Below are 9,320 nucleotides of genomic sequence, written 5' to 3'. Positions count from 1 at the left end.
AATTTTAAATTTATACCCTAAAAAATATTTATAATAAATTTAAAAAATATTTTTTTTTTAAAAAAAAAAAATATTTTAGTAATATTATATAAATATTTTTTTGTTTAAAAATGATGCTATTTTGCCAAAAAAATTAATAATTATTTAAAATATTTATTTATTAATTTTTTATTAAATAAATTATTAATTATATATCATAATAAAATAATTAAAATAAAACATTAATTCTTTCATTTTTAATTAAATATATATATTTATTTTTATTTTTTTAAAAATATAAATTATATTATTTTATAATTTTTTTTTAATAAAAATATAATAATTGTTTTTTTAAAAAAAATTATTATGTTTCAATTTTATAATATTTCTAATTGATATATTACTTTATTTATTTTTATTTAAAAAAAATTATAAATATTTTAAATTTTTTAAAAATTAGTCTAAATAGAAAATATGTTTTATTTAGATAAAAATATTGGAATATACTTCTAATATAAATTTATTAGGTTATTAATTAAAAAGAAAAAATTTAAAAATAACCAACAGAGTATTATTAAAAATAAGAAATAAAATTATTAAATGATAATACAAATACATAATTATTAAATATATATAAAAATATATAAATATAAAGTTTAAATTTTGAAAGTTTTAGAATATATAATAGCTTATAAAATTAAATAGATTAAATAGAAAGCAAAATGGAAATCGAAAAAAAAAAAAATATGTTGATAAATTTCTATTTTATTTTTAAAATTTTTATTAATTTAAATAATTATTAAATCAATATCATATATATATATATATATATATATATATATATATATATATTATATTTATATATATATATATATATATAAATATTAATTACTTATGTTGTTATTATTTAATATTATGATTTTTAAATATATTATTATAAAAATAAAAATTTTAAGAACTTAAAAAAAAAATGTTTTAAGAGTAAACAAATGACCATTGTATATAAAAAATTAATACTAATAACTAATTACCATAATATAGTTCATTTACATCAGAATATGAATTAGGTAACCTAGGTAGTTAAAAACAATATTAATCTGATTTATCAATTAATGTAAGAAAAAGTTTTTAACCTTAAAAGATTAATATATAATCTGATTGTTAAGAATAAGAAAACACTAAAAAAAGATGTTCTTCTTCACTTATAAAAAATGAAAATTATTAACAAAAAAACATTGTAAAAAAAAAAAAGAAAAATTCAATTTTTTTTGTTAAAAAAAAAACTAAAAATAGTAAGCTTTAGAAAAATTAAAAGAAAAAAAAAAAAAAGAAGAAGATGAAAAATAAAAAAAAGAAAAAAAAATGAAAAAAAAAGAGGAAAAATTAAGATAAAAAATACTTGAAGAAGTTTCAAAATTAAACGATTTAAAATAATAAATGATGAACAAAAATAATGAAAAACAATCAGAAAAGAAAACAAATAATAATACTATAGGTGAAATAAAAGAAATAATTAGAAGTAGTAAAAAAAGTAATACATTTAGTAAAAGTATGAATAGAAATAATAATGATGAAAAATCTTAAAAAAAATATATTTTAGAATGCGCTTATAATCAAAATATAATGAAAAATTAGAATAATAATAAAAGTATTTAGAAATTATATTAATTAATTGTCGAATAAAAAAAATTAGTAGAGATTAATTATCAGAAAAATAATTAAGAGAATTAGAATAATTCGAAAAATAAATAAATGATGAGAAAAAATAAAATTAATAAATAAAAAAATATTTCCAATCTAGATATAATAGCTTTTTAAATTCTTTAAAAGAAAATTTAGAGAAAAAAAAAATGGATTAAATTTAATAAAAAAATAAAGACGAAAAAATATTTAATAAATTAAAAGGAGAATATGAAAATGTTAACTCAAAATTGTATTAGGATACAGAATTATTTAAAATAAAAAAAAATGAAAATGAAAAAATAAAAAAAAAATAATAAAGATCTTAATCGAAAGAAAGTAAATATAAATATATATGAAAAATATATATATATATATAAATAATATTTATATATATATATATAAATATATAAATATATAAATTATTAATAAATATATTATTATTAATTCTTTTTTTAATTTTATATACAAATAATAAGGCATAATATATTTTTTTTGCCTTTTTTTAATTTGATAATTTTTAAAAAAAAACAGTAATATATTTAAAATATTATAAATAAATTATATTTATAAATTTTCAAAAGTATATTTTTTATTTATATTTAGCAATGGAATAAAAATAAGAAAAAATCAAATTAATGAAAGAAAAATTAAAAAGAATTTAATTAAAAAATTAAATTTTTATTGATAAATTATATGAAAAATAATAATAAGAGAAAATTAAAGAAGAAGAAAATAAAAAAAAGAAAGAATAACTTAAAGAGAAAATGAAAGACTATGTATTAATAAATATTAAAAAAGAAATAGAAAATGGAGAATTTTTTATTGAAATTCCTGAAAAAAAGAAGAAAAAAGAAAAAAATATTTGTAAAATTATATTATAATTAAAAAAATGTTAAATTTTATATTAATATTTAATTTATATATAATTTATTTATAAATTTATATTTAATATTTTTATAAATTAATATCTAAAGAAAAACTATAATCATAAAATAATGAAAATCTGAAAAAATAACAAGATAAATTCCCAAAAATATTTGAACAAAATAAATTTACATAAAATAATAAAAATGATGAAAATTATTACAGTAATTAATTACAAAATTTTAAATAATAAAATGATAGTTAAAACAGTGAAGATGATTCTAATGAAGATAGATAAGAAATTTAAAATAATTTAAATTATGATTCAAATTTATAAAATTAAATATAAAAAAAAAATTAAGAAAATATTCGAATATTAATGATTTAGAACTTTGGAAAAAAAATAAAGACTTACTAAAGAAACAAAAGTAAGCATTAAAATAAATATGTATATATATATATATATATATATATATATATATATTTATACATAATTTATATCTTTAATGTTTATTTTTTTTATAAAAATTATAAATAAAATTTTTTTTACTAAAAATTTATTTTATTTTAACACATAAAATTTATTTAATATTTATTTTATATATAGGTTTTTATTGTAACAGGAGGTTATGGAGATATAAAAAAAAGTTTAAGAAAAAGGGGATGGATAGAAAATCCAGATAACAAAAGTTAATGTTATGATTTTAAATGGTGTTTATTTACCAAAGAAATAGATTTCGAAACTTTAAAAGATTTTTAAATCGTAAATCATTTCTAAAAAAGTACATGCTTCACAACTAAAGTAGGTCTTTGTAAAAATATTAGAAATCTTGTCTGGCATGATAACGTTGATATTGATACTTTTTATCCTAGATGTTATGATTTAAATGATGTTGATGATTTTTATAATTTTTAAATAGAATTTAAAACATCAAAAGTAATACATATTAATAAAATTTAGAAATATTTATATATATGTATACAATAAATTTTTATTTAACCCAATTATAATATATTTTATATATATATATTAAGGCTGAAAGTATATTGAAAAAATATATGAGAATGTATTTTTGTGAAATGGATCTATAAAATATATAAAAATAAGCAGTTATTGCATTCAATGTTTGTGAAAGAAAAATTAAAGGTTTCAATGATACTATTGACGAGAAATCGCCTTTTAAATTTGTTTCTAAAAAAGAATGGAATATTCTTTCCAGTGATGAGTTAAATGAAGAAAAACTTGCATAAAAAAAACATGAATAATGGCTTTAGAAAATTGAAGGAAAGAAAAAAAAGAAAATTAAAAAATAAAAAAAATTAGAAAAACAAAAATCGTTAAAAGATGAACGTAACTCAGAGGATGAATAATAAAATTCAGAAGAAGAGGAGGCAAAAATGGATTCGTTTACATTAAAAGTTCATCAATTATTAAAAAAATATTAATAAAAATACCCATAATACTGTATAAATGGAGAAGATAATATATGGATAATCAAACCAGCAGGCTTGTCAAGAGGAAGAGGTATTACTTGTTATAATAATTTAATAGAAATTCTAGACCATATGAAATCAAAGGAATCATAATGGATAATTTAAAAATATATAGAAAATCCATTAATTGTTAAAAAAAGAAAAGTAAAATATAAAAATATATAAATATAAAATATAAAAATATATGAAAATTTTAAAATAAAAATATACTAATATATAAATATATAAATATATATATATATATATATATATATTATAGTTTTTTATTGATTTTTATTATTACATTTATATTTAGAATATTATTTACCTATATTCATATTTTTATTTATATTCATATTTTTTTTATAATTTTTTTCAAATCTATATTCATATTTATCTTTATACTTATTTTTTTAATAATATTTTTATTTATATTCATTTTTATTTTTAATCCTAATAAAAGTTCGATATAAGAGTTTGGGTATTATTAACTGACTGGAATCCTTTAACAATATGGGAATATACAAACTGTTATGTTAGATTTAGTTGCGATGATTATGACACTAATAATTTACAGAATAAATTTACTCATTTAACAAATAATATGATTTCTAGATTAAAAGAAAGGGAAGAAAAAGACGAAATTTATGATAAAGGAAATATGTATACTAAAGAGGAATTTATTAATTATTTGTTGGAGAAAGAAAAAACAATGTTTTTCTGAAAAAATAGAACATTAAATTACTAACGCGATAATTCGTTCTATGAAAAGTGTTTAAGATAATGTAGAATAGAGAAAGAATACAATTGAAATGTATGGATATGATTTTATGGTTGATGATTTATATAATGTTTGGCTTATTGAAATTAATTCTTCACCCTGTATGGAATATAGTACTGATGTAACCGAAAAATTAGTTAAGGAAGTGTCAGATGATATAATTAAGGTAGTTATTGATTATGGGATGGAAAAAAATAAAAAAATAAAAAAAAATATTGATACAGGTGGGTTTAAGAAAATATTTTAGGGAAAATAATTAATCGAAAAAAATAATGCGGGACTTAATTTAATGTGTGAAGGAGTGGCTATTAAAAAAAAAAATACCAATAATAATATAATTAAAATTAATAATATAAAACCGGCTTTTATTTGATAAAATCTTTATTAATTTATATATATTATTTTTTAAAATTTTTAAGTATTTTATTATAATATAAAAATATATATCTTATTTATATTAATTAATATATAAAATTTTTTAAAATATATATATATATATATATATATAAAAATTTTAAATATATATATATTTGTTTTTTATTTTTTTTATATTTTTTATTATTATAAATAAAAACAAAATTAATATATTTTTTTTAATTTTTCAAAATTAATTTGTTAACCCTAAAACATAGCCTGCTTTTTTAAAATATCTTGCAAAAGAATGATATATATACCTTGTAATAAAAGTATCACAGTACTTAAGTCTTAATTATTAATCATAATATGATTTATTATGAAAAATATGTAAAGGATCTTTATCGTTTTCAGAAGTTTTGGTATATTTTTATAAATTTTTTTCCCAATAATCATCTACTAAATAGCTTTTATTAAATATTTCTTTGGCACTATCTTCTCCAAGTTAATCTTCATAAAACTTTTCTACTAATTCATTATCAGATATTATTTATTCTCCCCTTTAGTAAGAATCTTCTCTTTCTTTTAGTTTTACTAAAAAGTTTCTTAATTGACTCGTTGTTTCATATTATTCTCCCATATCTAATTAATTTAAAGCCCCTTTTAAATATAAAAATAATATATATATATATATATATATATATAAATATATATATATATATATATATATATATATATATATATAATTATATCTATAAAAATAAACAAGGAAGCTTGTAAGAAATTCCTATATAAGAACCTAAAGTATAAAAATGTTGAATCCTTTAAATTATAATTAATATTAAATTATATATAAAATTATTTTTATATTTACCAAAAACCATATATAAATCCGCCTGTAAGTTTAAAAAATATAATTTTTCCTTTTAAACAATAAGTTGAATATAAACAAAAAACTGAAAGTTGACCTAAACGTCCCCATCTTTTATATTAAAGCATTAATTACTTGTTTTTTTATAAAAAACATATAATTATTTTTGCCTATTTTTTTCTTATTAAGTACATCATAAACTTCATATTTTTTATAAAATTCTTAATCGGTTTTAGAATTTGATTTTGTTAATGTATATAAAAAACTACTAACTACAAGAAGGTTTTTTCTAATTTCGGAATTTGCTTTATTTTTTCAATTTTTAAAAAATATTTATTTATTTACTTAAATTAATTTATTAAATAAAAGGTCTTGTTTATTATTATTATGACATTTTATTGTTTTTATTTAATTGTTATTTTTTATTTAATAATTTTATATTATGTTTGTACTCTTTTTCTAGAAATAATTAAAAATATTTAATTATTATTTATAGTAACAAATAAAAACATTTGTTTTTAATAAATAAAAAAAAACTTAAAATTAAAATTAAAAAAGAAAAAAAAATTAAAAATAAAAATATTTTTTATTAAAAAAATAATAATTAAAAATAAATATCAAATAAAAAAAAAAAAATATTGAATATATAAGAAAAAAAAATGGCAAATATACAAGGATTTTAAGATTTAAGAAACAATTAAAACAACTAAAATAATGAAAACATTTATAATATATAATCATTTAACATTTAAAATGATAGTGTAATAAACTAAGCGAAAATTCCATTTTTTTGTAAAAAAATATAAAATAAATATATATATATATATATTATTATATATATACATATATATTTTTATATTTATTTTTTTAAGCCTTACCCTCTTAAGATGATATTATACATCCTAATTAAGAATCTTTTATGTATATGTTAAAATCTAATATTTTTCCTTAATATAAAGTCAAATCTTTAACAACTTTATTACTAGTTCTAAACACTATTATATTTATAACCGAAATAAACATAAAAGGTATTTAAAAATCAGGTACATTTCTTTAAATTCCATTTGAAACTCTTGATTAAATGTACTCAATTTATCCTTATAAGATAAAAATTGACTATTAATATCATAGACTATTCATTTCTTAATTCTTACATACAAATTTTATGCATTTATTTTTTAATTCGCTTTCTATATTAATTTTCGTTTCAACAATCGAATATTCATTTAACTTTTTCCCTACTTTAATTATATATATAATTTCTGGTATAGGTGGTAATTTGTTCGCTTTAAACTATTAAAATCCTTTTTAAATAACAGGAGGACCCTAAGCTTGTATATATGGTATTATTGCATGTTTATTATCTTATTTTGTATTAAATTGGAAAGCTTTAGAAAATATATAAGGAAGAAATCAAATGATAGTATATATAATAATTTTTTTATTAATTATTTATTTATTTGGAAATAATAAATTTAATATTGATACAATTATTTAATTTGGTGGATTTATAACTGGTTTTTTTTCAGGAATGGCTTTTCCAGAAGGCATTTAAAACGGAAATTATGAAAAAAAAATTAGGATTTTTGGATATATTTTTCTTATATTTTTTTTAATTTTAAGTTTATGTTGCTTTACTTTTTTTAATAATTCATTTAAATGATTTATATATAATTTTTTTTTCTCATTTTTATAATTAATTTAGTATATAATCAAAAAGTTTTATTTTTTCATTTTTTCCGATTTATAAACAAAACTATTAAACAATTTTAAATAATTCTCCAATATTAAAATCTTTTATTTTCTCAATAATTTCTTCTATATTTAATAACAAGCAATCCATATATGGAAAAAAATACATTTCTCTTCCCACTAAACTACATGCAATCCATTAAATCACTAATTTTAATTAAGAATCTCCCTAAAAAGCCCCACAACCCCACCTTCCTGTACTTATTGGAACATCTAAAGGTACTTAAGGAGCCTAAAAACCTACAAAAGCTTTATTTATTTCCCTTAATAAGACATTAATTCTATATTATATACCACTATCATATGACTAAGAGAAATTTAAGGCATCTATTGCGACTAAAATATCATTTTTTCTATTTTTATTTTCACCTAAGCATTCAAAAGTGTTCGAATAACCCCTATAAATTGAATATGTATCAATACCAGATACTAAAATAGCCTCTTAATCTTCTATTTTAAAACTAAAAAGTCTCAAAATAAGCAATTCAGGACTAATAACGAATCTTATTTCTTCCTGAACTAATCCTGTATCTAAAACACCTCCTCCTATATAAAAAAATAATAATATATAAATTAAAATAAATATATAAATATATATAAATAAATATATTTATATATATATATATATATTTAAATACTTATATATAATTTTATTAATACTTATTTATATTATATATATTTTTTTATTTAATTAAATATTATTTATATATATTTTATAATATTTATTTATATTTATTTTTACCTATGTATTTATTTGCAAAATCTATTTATATTGAATTTTTTATATCTTCAATATTTTTGTTATTTTTTTAAATATATATTTTTTTAAGTTTTTATTAATTTTCAATTAAACTTCTTGCGTTTATATAATTTTAGTTATATAAACGAATATATTCTATTTTTTCATTTTCTAGTGTTTTTTCTTGTGTTTTTTTTATTAAAGAAAAATAATTAAAAATGCATTTTATTTTTTAAATTTTTCTATTATTTTGATATGTGCTTTTGTATAAAGTGTTAAGATTATATGTATTTGGCAAATTATACTTCTTTTCTTAAGGTATTAATGTACAAAAAAACATATTTGCTATTATTACAGCCACTTAAAGCCTATTTAATGTTATTTAGTTTTTTTTATATGCTTATAAGAATATTATTTGTGGTATTTATTCAATTTTTAAAGCTAACTGTGCTATAAAAGGAATTAAATCTTACAAATAAAAGTCTTTTTAGCCTTAATTTTAATCTAAGAATTATTTTAAGTTCATTATATCTTGTTAAGGGTGTTAAATATGGATTAATCCGAGAAGATTTTTATAAAAATCTGAAGATGTTAAATTTTATCGTTATTGAATAAAAAAGGAGAGAATGCTTTTTTTTTATAACCATATATTTTTCTAAAAATGAGGATATTAATAAAAACTTTCCTATCTTATTGTTTAATCTATAAAATTTTCATCTTCTACATCAGTTAATTCTTCTTAATTATTTTCTTCATCTTTTTTCTAAATTTATTCTTTATTAATAATTTCATTTTATAATTATTTTTTTTAAATATCATTTTTA

The 9,320-nt window shown here is 15.7% G+C and overlaps 2 protein-coding genes across 2 annotated transcripts, besides 39 other annotated features; one reads left to right on the top strand and one right to left on the bottom strand. All coding sequences in view use genetic code 6, as the record gives it.

The window, feature by feature from the left end:
- Positions 1-19: 19 nt before the first annotated feature.
- Positions 20-111: a microsatellite.
- A 122-nt stretch (positions 112-233) lies between these two features.
- Positions 234-318: a microsatellite.
- Positions 242-319: a microsatellite.
- Positions 320-570: 251 nt separating this feature from the next.
- Positions 571-626: a microsatellite.
- A 160-nt stretch (positions 627-786) lies between these two features.
- Positions 787-864: a microsatellite.
- Positions 865-1,289: 425 nt separating this feature from the next.
- Positions 1,290-1,355: a microsatellite.
- Positions 1,290-1,363: a microsatellite.
- A 639-nt stretch (positions 1,364-2,002) lies between these two features.
- Positions 2,003-2,079: a microsatellite.
- Positions 2,024-2,097: a microsatellite.
- Positions 2,069-2,107: a microsatellite.
- Positions 2,108-2,569: 462 nt separating this feature from the next.
- Positions 2,570-2,612: a microsatellite.
- Positions 2,576-2,630: a microsatellite.
- Positions 2,631-2,905: 275 nt separating this feature from the next.
- IMG5_124030 (tubulin-tyrosine ligase family protein, putative) lies at positions 2,906-4,897 on the top strand (the record flags this gene model as incomplete). The annotated part of the gene is made up of 3 exons (XM_004032311.1): positions 2,906-3,463; positions 3,562-4,164; positions 4,463-4,897. 3 exons carry the CDS (start codon positions 2,906-2,908, stop codon positions 4,721-4,723), a joined length of 1,422 nt encoding a protein of 473 aa, XP_004032359.1. The 3' UTR covers positions 4,724-4,897.
- Positions 2,971-3,015: a microsatellite.
- Positions 3,815-3,855: a microsatellite.
- Positions 4,168-4,271: a microsatellite.
- Positions 4,225-4,278: a microsatellite.
- Positions 4,233-4,278: a microsatellite.
- Positions 4,328-4,426: a microsatellite.
- Positions 4,329-4,367: a microsatellite.
- Positions 4,329-4,449: a microsatellite.
- Positions 4,898-5,263: 366 nt separating the features above from the next.
- Positions 5,264-5,310: a microsatellite.
- Positions 5,311-5,798: 488 nt separating this feature from the next.
- Positions 5,799-5,875: a microsatellite.
- Positions 5,813-5,891: a microsatellite.
- Positions 5,892-6,523: 632 nt separating this feature from the next.
- Positions 6,524-6,584: a microsatellite.
- Positions 6,532-6,585: a microsatellite.
- A 19-nt stretch (positions 6,586-6,604) lies between these two features.
- Positions 6,605-6,644: a microsatellite.
- A 172-nt stretch (positions 6,645-6,816) lies between these two features.
- Positions 6,817-6,856: a microsatellite.
- Positions 6,817-6,864: a microsatellite.
- Positions 6,865-7,623: 759 nt separating this feature from the next.
- On the bottom strand, positions 7,624-9,320 carry IMG5_124020 (poly adp-ribose glycohydrolase, putative). Its single transcript, XM_004032310.1, has 2 exons — positions 8,500-9,320; positions 7,624-8,303 (listed from the first exon to the last, which is right to left on the bottom strand). The coding sequence occupies exons 1-2, from the start codon at positions 9,020-9,022 to the stop codon at positions 7,690-7,692; spliced, it is 1,137 nt and encodes a 378-aa protein (XP_004032358.1). The 5' UTR covers positions 9,023-9,320; the 3' UTR covers positions 7,624-7,689.
- Positions 8,305-8,360: a microsatellite.
- Positions 8,306-8,366: a microsatellite.
- Positions 8,322-8,404: a microsatellite.
- Positions 8,336-8,404: a microsatellite.
- Positions 8,340-8,387: a microsatellite.
- Positions 8,362-8,432: a microsatellite.
- Positions 8,362-8,493: a microsatellite.
- Positions 8,396-8,490: a microsatellite.
- Positions 8,397-8,472: a microsatellite.
- Positions 8,418-8,493: a microsatellite.
- Positions 8,456-8,511: a microsatellite.

Source organism: Ichthyophthirius multifiliis, assembly GCF_000220395.1.
Source record: "Ichthyophthirius multifiliis unplaced genomic scaffold scaff_1120509250982, whole genome shotgun sequence".
NCBI lineage: Eukaryota > Ciliophora > Oligohymenophorea > Hymenostomatida > Ichthyophthirius > Ichthyophthirius multifiliis.
Note: the sequence above shows the minus strand (reverse complement) of the source record. Positions and strands in the feature narration are given on the sequence as shown.